This window comes from Archocentrus centrarchus, chromosome 5 (assembly GCF_007364275.1).
Source record: "Archocentrus centrarchus isolate MPI-CPG fArcCen1 chromosome 5, fArcCen1, whole genome shotgun sequence".
Classification (NCBI taxonomy): Eukaryota; Metazoa; Chordata; class Actinopteri; order Cichliformes; family Cichlidae; genus Archocentrus; species Archocentrus centrarchus.
In genome coordinates, this window is record NC_044350.1 from 2,768,042 (window position 1) to 2,784,399 (window position 16,358).

Sequence of the window (16,358 nt, forward strand, 5' to 3'; positions counted from 1 at the left end):
TCGACCGGTTTGTTTGTAATGAAAATGATATTGCTACATGTACTGTTAATTTTAGTGATTTTTCACCTTCTGTAAGGCATGCTGCCAGTGTGCCAAGCTATCACACAAAGCATACTGAAAGAAAGGTAGCTAAGTACATATACAAATCTATAGGTAGTGTTTGATATTGCAGCAACTGGTCCCACAGAGTAATTGGCTATGGTTGAGTCATGCCTGAGGCAACAGTGTCCACCATCTAGTACTGGGAGCCCAATCAGTTGATGCATTGTTTAGTATCACAAGACCTGAATTTTCTTCCTTCATGAATGACCGAATCCAATTAAAAAGTGTCCCCACCTATGGACAAGCGCTTCATTTCACTTTTGCTCTGTCATCGTGGCGGTATATGTTTGCTCATTTATGCAGTGACTGATTTTGTTGATGCTGTTGGGTTGCTTGTTACCTTGTGGTAACCGGGCTTGAGGGAGACAGCTTAAGGGACACACATGAGATTTGTGAAACACTCCAATTACTGCCAATAGTATTGTGACAAGAAAGCAGGGTGGCCCTTACCTTCACATGTGCGTCCGTCTGTCATCAGTGAGAACCCTGGGAAGCAGGAGCAGCGAGCCCGGCCTGCCACGGCAGTACACTGCTGACTGCAGGCACCATTGTCTGCAAGAGACAAGCAGCATGATTACAATCACCTCTGCATTCCACACAGCTACACCTCCAGGGCAGTCATTTGTGATTATATTTCTCATCTTTGTGTTGTTTCTCTGTTCTCTCGCTCCCCCAAGGGTACCATGGACCCCGCCTTCCCTCCCTCACACTGATCATTGCTCCCTGCTGGAAGGAGCCTCTCACGAGCCATCGCAGTCACACAGCAGAATCAATTCTCCCTATTTAACAGCTCAATAGCTCTGTCACAAAGAGGCATGGGCCAGGAACTGTTTCCCCACAATCTCTAACCAACACATTCCCCTCTAAAGCTCTGTGGCCTTGAAGGCTGCTCAATACATTGATCCGGATCTTCTTATAACTAATAGAGACACTTTGAAAGAGTGGAGGCTGTCGCTGGAAGTTGGTGTGGAGACTGTCGCGCTCAAGGGTTTGCACTGCTCATCTACTATTGACTTAATTAATATTCTGATAATGAAGCTGCTGACAGCTTAGATCAACTAAAACTGAGCAGTTTAGAGTGAAAACACAAGTAAAAGAACGTGAGAGAACTGCCCGTGTTTTGTCCCATCTTTACTTGCATGTTCTTTTCCTGTGAGCAGACAGGAGGTGCTCAGACACATCATGTCAGTAAAAGCAGATATATCTGTCTTACTGGGCTTCCACATACAGAGCTAGAAAGTGAAGGCACTATTGATGACCTGTATATTTCACCATCTTAAATAAAGCCTCATACATTCTCACCACACATTACACATAAAGCTTTAATATTTTAAAATCCAACACATCACTGGCTACCCATCTAGAGTTTGGGTTGGGTTTTGTTTTAAGCCTCGAATATATCACCTTTCGTATGGTCATTTTAGTATTACAGTTTTTTCTGATACAAAGTGTTAACCTAGCCAAACTGCTAACTAAATGAATGTACTTTATAACCGGACCGATGATAACCCAAACACTAGCCCCCAAACCCAACCCTGTGTTTTGGAGACAAGCAAAAAGTCCTTTTTTTGGAAGCACTGAAAGTGTGTCAGGTGGAATGATGTTTTTGACTTGGGAGAACATTAAAAAAATACATTATCACTGCTCAAAAAAAAAAAATGAAAGGAACACTTTGAAAACACATCAGATCTCAATGAAAAAAAAATCATGCTGGCTATGTATACTCATATGGACTGGGTAATGTGTCAGGTACAAAAGGCTGCCACAGTGATGCCGCTACATCTGACACCAAAATCTCGTCAAATCATGAAAATACTCTGGCAGTCTAGGCGCCAAAAAAATACATTGAAAAAGCTGAAATTTGCTGTGTCATGAAAAATTCAATTTAAAAAAAACTTTCTGTTCCGTAAAAAATGTAATAAAAAACTTTTAATACATCTCCTTTAGCGCATGCAGGGGGACACAGAAGCATTCCCAGGCCAGCTCAGAGATGTAATCTCTCCAGCGTGTGCTGGGTCTGCCCTGGGGCCTCCTGGACATGCCCAGAACACCTCACCCAACACAAGAGATCTTCTTCTTTTGGTCACTTCCCAAAGCTCGTGAGGGTACAGACATAGATTGAACAACAACAACAACAACAACAACATCTGCCCCAAGTGGGGGAGTTTAACTCTTGACACTTGACAAAGGGGTCTTATTCATGACGGGAGATGGGAGCAGGAGATTGACAGCTGGAATGTTTCAGTGATCGAAAGGAGCCAGTTGAGATGGTTCAGGCATCTGACTAGGATGCCTCTTGGGCACCTCCTGGGTGAGGTGCTACCATAAGCAGGTCCCAGGGCAGACCCAGAACACGTTGGAGAGATTATATCTTTCGGTTGGCCTGGAAACTCCTCAGTGTCCCCCCAGATGAGCTGGAAGAGTGACCTGGGGAGAGAGTGGTCTGGGCTTCCCTGTTTAGGCTGCTGCCCCACACCCGGCCATGGATAAGTGGAAAAAAAATTATACATGCTTTCCCCCAGCATATCTGTTACTTAATGAACAAATCCATGTGTCCAGTTTTTGTGTCATTATGCACTCAATGCATTAGATTTCAGATATGTATTTACATCAATAAACTAGAATTTTAGCCCTGTGACAGGCTGGCAACCTGTCCAGGGTGTACCCTGTGATATTTCACATATTTCAAAATAACAGGAATATTCTGTAAAATGTATAGAATTCTATTAAATTACAGAGTTTTTTTAACAGTGTAAGGTATCACTGAGCTCTTGGACAGTCTGAGTTGCAACCTATTGTGTGTCAGATGGACTGAAACAAAATGACCCATAGGTGTTCTATTGGAAGTCAGATTGCCAGCATATTCCTTCATCATCCAGAAACTCTAGCCACATAAGGCCCGGCATTGTTGTGCACCAGGTGGAACCCACTGCACCAGTGTAGGGTTTGACAATGGGTCCAAGGATTTCATCATCTTGTTTCTCCTTGCACAAAGTAGCAGAAATGAGTCCTGCTGTATTTGTATCTGTATCTGTGTGATTGGGTGAATGAGGCTTGTAGTAAAAAGCACTTTGGGTGCTTAGAGTAGAAAAGTGCTATATAAATAGAAGTCCATTTACCATTTAAAGAAATCTACATATAAACAAAAGCTATGTCAATTGCAAGTGGCTGGCTGCTTAAACTACAAATGCTCATTGATTTGGGTATATTTATGACATTTAATAGTCTAATATATTGTGGTAGACATCATTATAGCTTTATAAACCTCCCTCTCAAATAGCTAGAGCTGTATTTTTGAGGCCCCATCATTAATCTTTCCCAAATATGGCAACATTTTATGGGATAATTGCATTTCAGCCTTTGTATATGCCTTTAATGTCTTTGCTGTCCTCATTCATTGTGTCTAGTGCAGATTATCCAGTTAGCCAAACAATCAGGTATACCCAGAAAGGAGGTTACATTGTTCCATAAGAGCTTATCCTGACTAAAAGTGAAAGACAAGTAACATACAAAAAAGTCCATGAATAAATGCTCTTGAAAATATATTGCCTTACAACTGAAATTACTATCGCAGGAATAGTGAAAACAAGATAAGTCAATGCATTCAGATGCAATAAAGCAGCTTGTGTTCATCTCTCCTGGTTACACAGGCCACAGATTTCTTTTTTACTGCTAACATAGAAAGTATAAAATCTAATAATACACAAAAGAATATTTAACACAAAAAATCAATACAAACTTTTAAAACATCAGGAAAAAATATGAACAATGAACAATATGACCTTGGTTAGTTCCATCATAAAGAAAATAGTGTCCTTTCATCATACATGATGTGAGGAGCCTGCAGCAACATGTGCTCAGCTACAACTAGACAGACACACTAGAAAACTGGGTTAGTGAACAGTGGAAGGCAAAATGATGAGCAATAATAATTTACAGTGGTTACTTAAGTGCTGCCTGGAGTTAGGTGGAATTTGTGATTATGATGACAAAGATGTAGAGAAGTTAGCAACAAATGCAACAAGTACAATCAAGGTCACAGTATTGTTTTAGAAATGGGGCAAAAATTATCCAGCAATGAATAACAATGAATGCGTGGCCCAAATGTGACACTGTAGTTTTCTATGGGCCACATTTGACCTTGACTGATGGAGGTGACTGAGTCAGTCTGGTTGCCTCATACAGATGTCTACCTTATATGGGCTACAATTCAGGTGTATTATGATATTTGGGCCACATTTGACACACTTACTCTAACACTTGGCCCAAAACATATTTACTGCACATTTGGGGTCACAGATGTGTCACAGGATGCCTGACAGTGTTGTTGTGTCTGCTCTCTGGGGATCTGATCACGTTTCCATCACTGCACTGTGAAGCAGGTTATCACATCGATATCATTTGCATTGTGGTGCAGTGTTTGCATTACCTGCACATGGATTGAGGCTGAAAGGCCTGGCGGTGGTTGAAATGGTTGTAGTGGTGGTGGTGGTGGTAGCAGCTGGACTGTCGACTTCTCTAAGTCTGTTGTCCTCCTCGGGGCTCACTGCAGAACAATGACAGCAAAGACTGTGAGGAACACGTATCACTCCATCTAACTGAGGGTGTTCTAATGCAAACAGGAGGTTACTTCAGCCTATTTAATGTATCTGATATATGCAGCAAAATTTAGAAATGAGCAATATTCCAACACATCATTTGACCCACGCTGAGTGTTTTTGTCATTATGTTCTTTTATGGAGCAGAGAGAGTTCTATGAATAAATTAACTTTTATTTGAGATTGTAAAGGGGGAATTTTTCTGACTCTTTTTTAAATGCCCTTTCCTCAAGAGTCATAAATATGATGGTGATCAAATCTGCTGTTGGTTTAACCACAGCATAACTACAGATTGGCTTACCAAGATTTCTGCACTTAAGCTTTCAGTGGAAGTAAAATACTTGAGTTTTATTGTTATGCAGTTGCCTCATGTTTTGCTGAAAGCCAAGGAGCACAGGGACAAACAGAAGACGACATACACAGCATTTCAAATAACATGATAAATGGGGTAATTAATTCTGATCAACTTATTACATTCCAGTGTTTTGAACCTCAGTTCCTGACATGCATGTAAATTACTTTAGCTGTACTGCCCACTGTTACAGTCCCAGAACCCCAGACCACCTCACAACTGTGCAAAAATTGTTTATGGACCACTCAAGTATGAGACAAAACCCCAGTGTGTTCATCCAGTCCTCCAACCCACCTGATCCCAATTAGAATAGAATAAAATAGAATAGAATAGAATGCCTTTATTTGTCATTATACAGAATATTGGGATTGGAGGAATTAGTCTGAGGCTTGGAACCTACCTGTCCCCAGAGTCACTGTGTCTATGTCCTGACAGGTCAGAGCTGTTTTGGCGATGGGTGTAACCTATTAGACAGATGGTTTCTGTGTTGTGGCTGATTGGTACAGTGCCATGAAAAAATATTTCCCTCCTTGATGATTTCTTCTTTTTGCATATTTGTCATGCTTACATTTTTTCAGATCAAAGTAAAACACTGACCCTAGTCTGTTTGTCCGGGAGCTCATCACTTCACTACTCTGATATTCAGCACCAGAAGTCCCTCAGGGCTGCATGTTAAACAGCATATTAAGTCTGCTTCTCTATTCCCTGTACACCCATGACTGCATACAAACCCAAAGCACCAACTTAGTCATCAGGTTTGCAGATGACACCATATTTATTTATTTGTGGGTTGACCAGCAGGGTATGTGGGCTGCGCCTATGGAAAACCAAATCTTCTCTGCAAATGGCATTTACTGGATTGGATGATTAAAGTCTGAAGAAACAAGACATATTGGCACTTTAACAATTTATTCATTTAACAAACAGGAGCCTCAGTAGCATATGGAAGAATCATACAGAGCCACAACAGCCTGGCACCTTCTCCTCAAACTGGCCACCAGCTTAGTCACACACTGCTGTGGGATGACATCCCATTCTTCAACTAGCACTTGTCAAAAGTCAGCCAATGTGGTCATTTTGGTCACTCTGGCATGAACAGCACGCCCAAGCTCATCCAACTGCTCAATGGGGTTGAGGTCAGGACTACAGGCAGGTCATTACATCCTCCCCATTCCCAAATTCTGTAGGTAGTCTCTGATAAACCCTGACCTGTGGGGTTGGGGGGGGCTTTGTCATTTTGGAGTTTGGTCCCAGACTGTGGAAAAATGTGATTACCACTGGTTGCACAATCTCATCTCAATATCTCTCTGCATTGAGATCGCCTCCAATGATGATGAGCCTGACTGTCGGCACCTGAGGTACCAGAAACTCAAAACAAGAGTCAAAAGTAGAACAAGCTGTTTAGCATTGTCAAAGAGGATTTGGCAAGTTTTTCATGGGTGCAACCCACATATTTCACACTCTGCTTCTCAACCCATAAATGTTGTTACAGAAATGCATTTTTCTTACAAATATGGCACCATTTAAGGGGAAATAAACAAGCTTTCCAGTGGGATAAGATTCATTGCCAAGAAGCATTGTTACAACAAAGAAATAACTGACAAAAAACTGACTTTTTGTGCTAAGTTAGATATCACACAAAGTTCTTCACCGTTTCAAACACAGCACAGCAATCCTGTCAAGCCTTGGATTTCTCCAAATGTCAAAGTAAAGTTATGATTGCCAGGGTAGCAAAAGGTTTCAGGGTCCATTCCAAAACAACCTGCCAAGATGAGCTACAGTACCTGGTGCACAGGACTGTCCATCCAGCTGCAGGATGTATCCCTGGCGGCAGCCACAGAGATAGGAGCCCCAGGTGTTGGTGCATGTGTGCTGGCACAGCTGGCCGCGGTAGAGTTCACACTCATCAACATCCTCCTGCTCCTCTACCGTGTTGGCAGCTTCATCTGTGGAACTGATGGAGAAGGCTTCCTTGGGGAACTTACTTTCTGATACTGGAAGGAGTGAGAGAAGGAGAGTTTGGGAGGAAGTGAGGGGAGTTCTGTCTCAGATTAGAGACAGAAGCAGATTTTCTGTATAACACATACCTAATAAAACTGACTTGATACAAAACAACATCTGCTCGTCCTGTACATTTAAATTCAAAGTTTATATGTGTGTTTATACATTTCCTGAAATGTTTTATGAGAAAGCAAATGTAAAACTGTGAGACCCTTACTGCGTTTATAGAATGCTTATGACTACAATGCACTGATGTGAGAGCTGAATGAAATATATTACTGTACTGTCTGTTTGATAGTTTTCAGTCTGAACTTTACCTGAGTATATCTAATAACAAAAAGTGACTGCGCTGTACATCCTCAATAAGGAACCATCTTGATTGGGATTCCCTTGAAACCAAAATGTTTTACCTCAAAGGGTCTATCCAGATGTAATAAATGTATCTGCAGTAACTTTACCCTTCTACTCCGAATGCATCTGCCGGGGCACAACATACTTCTAAAGTGCCGCCGTTTGTAGGGGTATTCGTAGGGGTATTCGTACCGTAATACATTTTTTCGATACGACGAACAGTTGCATAGTTACGGTAATAAGCCAGCTGATCAATGTTCCTTTGATCAGCCGACTCCGCGCTGATTCGTCATGTTTCAATCAGCTGTTCACCGCTATTGAGGGCAAGTAAGGGGCGCTTAACTTGTGTGTTGCATTGCCCAACACTACATGTCTGAATCAACCTTGTGCATGGTTAAAAATAGATCTCCTCCAGTGTGAATTATTGATTGTTCCCTCCAAATGAAATCCTGGAACTCTCAACAGCTTCTCTGTCCAATAAGTTTACAAATATTCAAACAAGATTGCTGTGCAGGAGGCCCGAGTAACTTTGGCAAGAGCCAAATCTTTATGGCCACATGATTTGGTTGGTGTATCCTCCTAAAAGTTTCTCGGGGTGCTCTGGGTCAGCAGGTTGACAAGGTGCTGTGGACTTTATATTAATTCCTGCTTACTTCTTAACGCAAGATACCACAGTGCACCTTCAGGTCATGTGGACTCCTGGCCTCAGCAGCAGAGGTAATTTTTGTTGCTTATAAAGTAGCAGTATATTGTGCAGTGGTTGTCATAATCTATTGGCTGAATTATTAGATATGCTTAGCCTACAATACAACATCAAATGAGCACTATCAGCAAAAAAATGCAACAAGTATAGTTTACTGTATGTGTTAGCATTTTCTGACTTGGGATCCACTTGTCTACAGCCTGTACGTATGAACTTAAGTTCTCTGTGGGTGCAGGGTTAGACTCCAAGGCAGCGTTAGGCCTGTGGGGACTAAAGTTAATATTTCTGATGATTTTCCATTTCTTACTACTAGTATAATGATATGAAAAATAGTATTTGTTTGAACATTCTGTTCACCTGATGGGAACAACTGAGAGTATGTGGCATGAAGCACAGCTAAACTCTAGGCTCATGAAAGCTAAGCAGCGGTCACCCACTGTTATGCCAGTCAGTTAAATTATTAATGATATGGAGCAGTTTGTTTGTTTGTTTTAACAGGAAACAAACCAACTACCAGTTTTAGCCTGAACAGCTATGTGACATTTGGATATCTTTTAGACTCACAGTTGCTCAGTGGGTTTATATGTAAAGAGATAATCTAAAAAACAATAATGTTACTTTTCTTAAACATACATCTTTTTCAAGATGTCTTTTCAACGCCCTGAAAAGATGTAACTTTTTTTGTAATTAGACATAAAGGGACACATGTCTACATGTGAAGAACAACTTCTCACCCTTGAGTGTTTAAAAGTCATAGCAAAGCTGTTCATTGAACGTCCTTTCAACATTTTTGTAACTATTAATGAGTATTTGGGGGGTTAAATAAAGACCATGACTGACTTTGTTGTCTTAAATATGGCCAAGAATACAAAGCGAATCTGATCTTGAAAAATATTTTAATGGAGGCCTTCTCACTGTGGACTCCAGCCTCATTGGTCCATCTATGTCAGCATTTATGACTTTAATAGGGCTACTGTTTATGCCATTTTGGATGAAATTTTAAAGGCACTTCTGAGGCCTGGTGCAGGTTTTGGACAATTTCAAGTAAGTATTTTTGCACTAAATAAAGGTTAGCCCGTGAGATCCTGCCTAGAAAATGCATTTTGCTATTGTCGAGCAGAAGACATGGGGGGATAATTATAAAAATATCATTTATCAATACTGGGTCCAGATGTGGGTTTTAAATAAATATTTCTCACAGTCATTACCTGAGGTTTAAATTCAGAGGAGCAATGCGATTAAATGTTTCCTGCTATAATTAAAAGGCAGCGAGTCATAAGACTCAAAATACATCCCCTCTGGAAATAATTACAGTGCTTCTCATGCATTTTTTTTTAATTCATAATACGCTCATAGCGTGAAGGCATTCTTCATGCATCCCGAGAGCGTGTATGTGAGAATTATTACACAAACTGAGAGAACTTCACCAGTTTCTGCAGCTCTTAAACTTTTAAACCTTGCACAGCTTTCAGCAGGTTAATTGATTCCCACTTCAGAATGACATCATTCAAATATTTGTTTTAAAGCTAAAGGAAATGAGCTGCAGTTGATTGTTCCAGCAGAGCCCAATAAAGAGCAGGATTAAAAGGAATTCCTCTCATGTTGTGAATGAAATAACAGCCTAAAGCAGCGAGGAGACTGACCTTACCCCACCAGCATACTTGGATACAGCTATTCCCATTAAAGAGCAACCATGAAAATAATGAACTGCATTTCTATGCTGTGTCTGGTCCCAATATAAAACTAAGATGCAGGAAAAGGGTCTTCCAAACCACAAACCAATGATTATGGAATGATTCTTGTGCTTTTTTTAAAAAGGATTGGAATCATGTAAGTCTTATGTCATCCAACAAGCTTCTGATGTCACTGATGAAAAACATGTAAATCCCACCCCTTACAGCTGCAATCAAGGTATGTAGGTCATATTCAGTGAAACGTTAGCGTACAATCACGTTCTTGTAGATGGAATGAGAAGCAAAGGGTTGCTGAAATGCTTCAGCATTGAACCTGAGCTGCTTGAAACCCCACTGATAGTCAGTCATGTTAAGTGCTTGATGGATCAAAGACAGAGGAAATCTTTGCTGGCCCAAGTAGAGAGCCAACAGCCCGAGCCACCATCTGTTCCTGATTCATCATAGCTCCCCGTTACTCTGCAAGATGATTCCTGACTAGTCAACCCCAAGCTTCTGCCACAGGCTTCTATGAGAATAAAACACTTACGGCCCAAGGCTGGCCTGTTTACTGTCCTAGTGCAGTTTTAACAGTAGGCACAAATACAGGAAAAGTTGCTGACGGGTGAGTGTGTGTGTGTGTGTGTGTGTGTGTGTGTGTGTGTGTGTGTGTGTGTGTGTGTGGGTGTGTGTGTGTGTGTGTGTGTGTGTGTGTGTGTGTGTGTGCGTGCGTGTGTGCGTGCGTGTGTTTTTGGTTTGTAGTGCATTCACAGTGACAAACTAAACAGATACTGACCACCATAACATAAAAGATGAAAAACAGAAAAACCGTAAGGCAATAAAAATCAACAAAATATAACTTTACAAAATAAGAAAATACACGTTAAAACACACACACACACACACACACACACACACACACACACACACACACACACACACACACACACACACACACACACAAACATGCACACACAGTTATTAACTGTAAGCCTGTGAAAATGAAAAGGTTTTGAATGTGTTTTGAATGCAGACACAGCTGTTCAAAGAACAGGACCACAGTAACTGAAAGCACCCTCAGCACACTTACATCTAATTCTGGGACAGTTAAAAGAGCTGCACCTGATGACCAGAGAGATCCAGTTGGGTTACAGTCACTCAGTGCTTTATGAGCTAACATGTATATGTATAAATGACTTGAATTGTGTATTGTAAGTGTAAGGACTCTGGCTGCTGCATTCTGAATAAGCGGAAGTGGTCCTACGATCATTATAGCATCTAACCTGCTCGATAAGAATGTATGGACTCCAATTTCTTGGAGTCAGTTTGCGATTTTCTAATGTTTGATATATTTTAAGTGGTAGAAAGCAGTTTTGGTGACCTTATTAATTATTATTATTCAAATAGTCCAAAATGATGCCAAGATTCCTGACTTTTTCTCCATGTTTCAGAGAAAGGGATGATAAATATGAACAAACTTTCTGTCTCTGACTTTTTGGACTGACAACAAATATTTTTTATCTCGTCTCTCTTCAGTACTAAAATGTTTCTAGACATCCGGCAATTAATGTCATCAGTGCAGATTATGAATTTGTGAACAGAGAAGAGAAATATGGGGGATGTAAATATTTTGTTTGTCAGTTTATCTGGTTGCCTTTTCATACCCCAGTAACTTTAATTCTTCTTTTTTACTTGCATTTTGGATTAATTGCTGCATCGACCTCAGCAGCAGACCCACAAAAATGCAACTGAGAAATAATGTAATTCCCCACATTTCTTGTCTCTTCATTGATCCTCACAAAATAAAAGCAAAAGTGCAATTAAACAAATAGTATTTTTCCCCCATTCATGCGGGAATGTTAGTGTTATCATAAATATTGAAAACTCTCATTGTTAGACGTACTGGACGTTGGTTTTTGCTGCTTCCTGCCTGCTGTATTAAAAAAATGTGGCATGCTGTGATCATTAGCATAGCACCTGCTGAATTTAATAAGCATGTGGGTAGGATATGCACCGGAATGGATCAAAGGGCACATAGCTAACCTCACTAAACAAATATTTTTATTGAAGCAGGAGAGAACAGCTGACAAAGCCAATGTTCTCAAACTTTTAGTCATAATTACTAAATCGACCTTTTATTTATCAAACTCCTTCCTAAGTGTTTATTTTTTCATTACCTTTGCATTTTTTCTTACATGTGCTGTAAATCCAAGCGTAAATGTAGTGTATGTGTTTTCCATCCCGAATGAAAATTTTGCTGTGTCGTGGGTTGCAGATACCTCTCCTGGGCAGGGGAGTTGGTCTCTGCTTCTGCTTTCTCATCAGCCGGATTTGGCTCGGACCGTCCTCTTCCTCACAGCAGGTGAGGAAGATGTGACCGCATGGGTAGCCCAGGTGCTGGTGAGCGTCACAACCCCGTCCTTCGCTGCGGACCCGTAAGCCAAGCACACAGCAGCTGCAGCACACCTGCCCATCCACACAACAATAGCATGGCCTGTTAGAGTATTACCGGGGTGCCCTTCACATCTCTAATCACCACCTCACTTTATGGCCCTCCATTTTTTGCTGTTTACTAAACATCAGCAGGAAGGGGGGAAATAACAGGTAAACAGATGAGCAGGCTGGTTTATCCCACTGCTGAGGGTTTTAGCTGAGTCACGTTTTGCAAAGAAAACCACGTGTTAACCTCTTTTTTTGTAACTTTCTTCTAAAACCTGGCAACCACGGTTTGCCCTAGCACGGGAACATTTGGCTCAGGGGCCAGAGCGCTATGTTTTCCTCTTCTAGGTTACTCTTCTGGATGTGGGTTGAGCTGACTCTGAGCAAAGACACGAGCCAAATTTCCTTAACAACTTTAAAAGATGCAAACAGTAATAGGAGATTCTGACAGTTTTCTTCTAATATATTCTATCCTATTTGCCAAGAAAAACAATAGACTCTGTGACCTTTATGGAAGCCTCTTTACTGGCACAAAATAAACTCTCACTCTGGTCAAACAAACAAGGGGATGCTTAACCTCTTAATATCCTCCAGGTCAGTGGTGATTAGGGTTGGATTTTGTGTTAGCCACATGTTAAAACTCAAGCTGTTACATTTCAAATTAAAGCTCCTAGATCCAATTTGGCATTGCAGTTTTTCTGTTAAAAGCTTTTCCAGGTGTGTCCTCCAAATAACTGAAAATACTAAAGGGGTCAAAAAATTCAAAACCAAAACAAAAAAAAAAACCCAGGGGATATTTAACTTTTAAGTTTAAAATGTAATGGCAGCTTTCACTGTTATTGTGGCAGTGAATTCACCATAATCTACTCTCCACTTCTGTCAGCACTGCAAAACAAAAACAACAAAAAATTCATATTATTTTCTAGAGCTGCTCTTTGATCAGTTCAGTGCTTGTTTTATGGAGCTATGATGTCATAGCTTTCAGTCATGACTCAATTATCTTCCTCTTCTCTGTGAACGTTCCACAGCATGTACCTGATAGGAGTCATCTGGGCACGAGTCCTCCTCATCCACTTCACAGCTGTCCCCATCTCTGGCTGCAGTCACACCTAATTCACACTGCCTTTCCTTCACAGAGCTGAGACAGCACTGCTTCTGTGCAACACTGGAACACGCACACACACACACACACACACACACACACACACACACACACACACACACACACACACACACACACACACACACACAGCAAGTATTTCAAAACCTTTCTCACATATACACACTTTACGTAGGCACGCTGCCCAGTTATTAACTACTGCGTAAATTATTTTCTTTCTTTGCTTTGTTGTGAAAGAAGCAGCCTCATCCACGATTGATTTACTGCTGAAGAATCCCCTGACTCTGATATTAAAAACTTAATTGATGCTAATCAGCTAGCTCTAGATCCTTCATGCACAGCAGCTACCAAAAATTAGATTTTTTTTTAACTAAAATACATTCTGGCATGTCACTTACCTGCAAACAGAATGCTTGTCATTGTTGAGCAGAGGCATGTGCTTGCAGTTACCATTTTCAGAGGCCCATCTCTGGCCAGCAGTGCAGCAGCTCTGCAGCAGATCCTCAGAGGACACACCTGCATTTGCAGCCAGCAGACATGCAGGTATGCATACATCAACACACACATGACTGATGGAATAAAAACAGTTCTACAGTGAAGTCTGCATGTGTGCACAGCTACACCGTATGGAGCAGACAGACGTCCAAAGAGAACAGTGAAAACAGTAAGCTGTCTGAGAGAAACATATGGTAGACTGCACCAGGCCTCAAAAGAAGTGCCTTTAAGATTTCTCCAGCTGACTAAAGAGGTACAGAATACAGTAGTCCATTTTATTATTGGATTTTTTGAAGTTGATGCCAGCAACATACACTGTATTGCCAAAAGTATTCACTCATCTGCCTTCATACACATATGAACTTGAGTGAAATCCCATTCCTAATCCACAGGGTTTAATATGCCGGCCCACCCTTTGCAGCTATAACAGCTTCGACTCTTCTGGGAAGGCTTTCCACAAAGTTTAGGAGTGTTTTTTGGGAATTTTTGATCATTTTTCCAGAAGCACATTTGTGAGGTCAGACACTGATGTTGTACGAGAAGGCCTGGCTCACAGTCTCTGCTCTAATTCCTCCCAAAGGTGTTCTATCAGACTGAAGTCAGGGCTCTGTACAGGCCAGTCAAGTTCTTCCACACCAAACTCTCTCATCCATGTCTTTATGGACCTGCTTTGTGCTCTGGTGTGCAGTCATGCTGGAACAGGAAGGGGCCATCCCCATCCCACAAAGTTGGGAGCATGAAAAATGTCTTGGTATGATGAAGTATTAAGAGTTCCTTTCACTGGAACTAAGGGGCTGAGCCCAATTCCTGAAAAACAACCCCACACCATAATCCCCCCTCCACCAAACTTTACACTTGGCACAATGCAGTCAGACAAGTACCGTTCTCCTGGCAACTGCCAAACTCAGACTCATCCATTGGATTGTCAAATGAAGAAGTGCGATTCGTCACTCCAGAAAACATGTCTCCACTGCTCTAGAGTCCAGTGGCGGCGTGCTTTACACCACTGCATCTGACGCGTTGCAATACACTTCGTGATGTAAAGCTTGGATACAGCTGCTCAGCCATGGAAACCCATTTCATGAAGCTCTCTGATCTGAGCTAATCTGAAGGCCACATGAAGTTTGCAGGTCTGTAGTGATTGACAATGCAGAAAGTTGGCGACCTCTGAGGACTTTGTGCCTCAGCATCCACTGACCCCGCTCTGTGATTTACCAGCCTGAGTTGCTGTCGTTCCCAATTGCTTCCACTTTCTTATAATACCAATAACAGCTGACTGTGGAATATTTAGTAGTGAGGAAATCTCACAACTGGACTTGCACAGGCAGCATCCTATCACGGTACCACGCTGGAATTCACTGAACTCCAGAGAGCAACCCATTCTTTCACAAATGTTTGTAGAAGCAGTCTGCATGCCTAGGTGCTTGGTTTGATACACCTGTGGCCGTGGAAGTGATTGGAACACATGAATTTAATTATTTGGATGGGAGAGTGAATACTTTTGGTAATGTAGGTGTATTTCCAAAAATTTGGATCTGTGGAAACAAACATCTAATAGAGACTGAGTCTTTCAGAGGCAAAGATGTAAAGGGACTCACCACTCAGTGATAAACTGCATAGGCAGACAGTTCAAAACTTTAAGAATAACTCTTCCTAAATAACAGATGTAGATTTAAAAGAAATCTTTATACACGAGATACAAAATCTCAAAATCTTTGCAGATGGTTGATAATGTCTGATAATGTCTGTAATGGAAATCACTGAATTGGCTGAGTAAAACTTCTGAAAACCATTATCCACGATCAGTGGATCTACAAATGCAACTTAAAACTCTACCAAGATAAGAAATAAATCATATATATATATATATATATATATATATATATATATATATATATATATATATATATATATATATATATATATATATATATATATATATATAAACCAAATCCACAGAGAATCAGAATCCAGAAAGACTGCCGCTAATTTAAAATGACCTGAGGCATCCAGCTTTCCCAGCATCTGTGATGGCATGGGGGTGTATTAGAGCATATGGCAGGGGTAACTTGCATAAAAATGAAGTCTCCATTAATACCAGATACAGTAATATGCACAGGCTTTTGAGCAGATGCTGTCATCCCAAAGTTACTTTTTCAGGGAAGGCTATGCTTAATTCAGCAAGACAGAGCTAAACCACATTCTGCAACAACTATGTTCTGAAGTCCAGGTGCTAAACTGACCTGCCTGCTCCAGATATGGAGCTATTCAGCAGCAGAAATCCTGCACAGTGCAAGAAATGTTTTATTTTCAGAACTACAGCATTTGATTTGATTTCCTCAGGTCCCAAATGCTTACAGTGTTGTAAAAAAACAAGAGCTGAGAGTCAGTAGGAAATGTTTTTAAATGCTGCGCTGTGGTCACAATGTCTCATCAGTGCATATTTCTGTATTTTAACTAATTTGGATTTAGACTCCTCAGCAGCTTCACAGAGAGCTCCCTCAAACAGCAGAGCCTGTTGGAGAGC

General features: G+C 41.0%; 1 protein-coding gene across 2 annotated transcripts in view; it reads right to left on the minus strand.

Annotated features, from left to right (window-relative positions):
- The window catches only part of fbln2 (fibulin 2), an 80,672-nt gene that overhangs the window by 35,269 nt on the left and 29,045 nt on the right, over window positions 1–16,358 (minus strand). For both annotated transcript variants that reach the window (XM_030730113.1, XM_030730114.1), the window contains exons 3-8: window positions 13,735–13,852; window positions 13,252–13,381; window positions 12,057–12,243; window positions 6,837–7,046; window positions 4,532–4,648; window positions 553–654 (exon numbers count right to left, since the gene is read on the minus strand). In XM_030730113.1, the coding sequence (XP_030585973.1) occupies window positions 553–654; window positions 4,532–4,648; window positions 6,837–7,046; window positions 12,057–12,243; window positions 13,252–13,381; window positions 13,735–13,852 (864 nt within the window). The remainder of the gene's footprint in view (window positions 1–552; window positions 655–4,531; window positions 4,649–6,836; window positions 7,047–12,056; window positions 12,244–13,251; window positions 13,382–13,734; window positions 13,853–16,358) is intronic.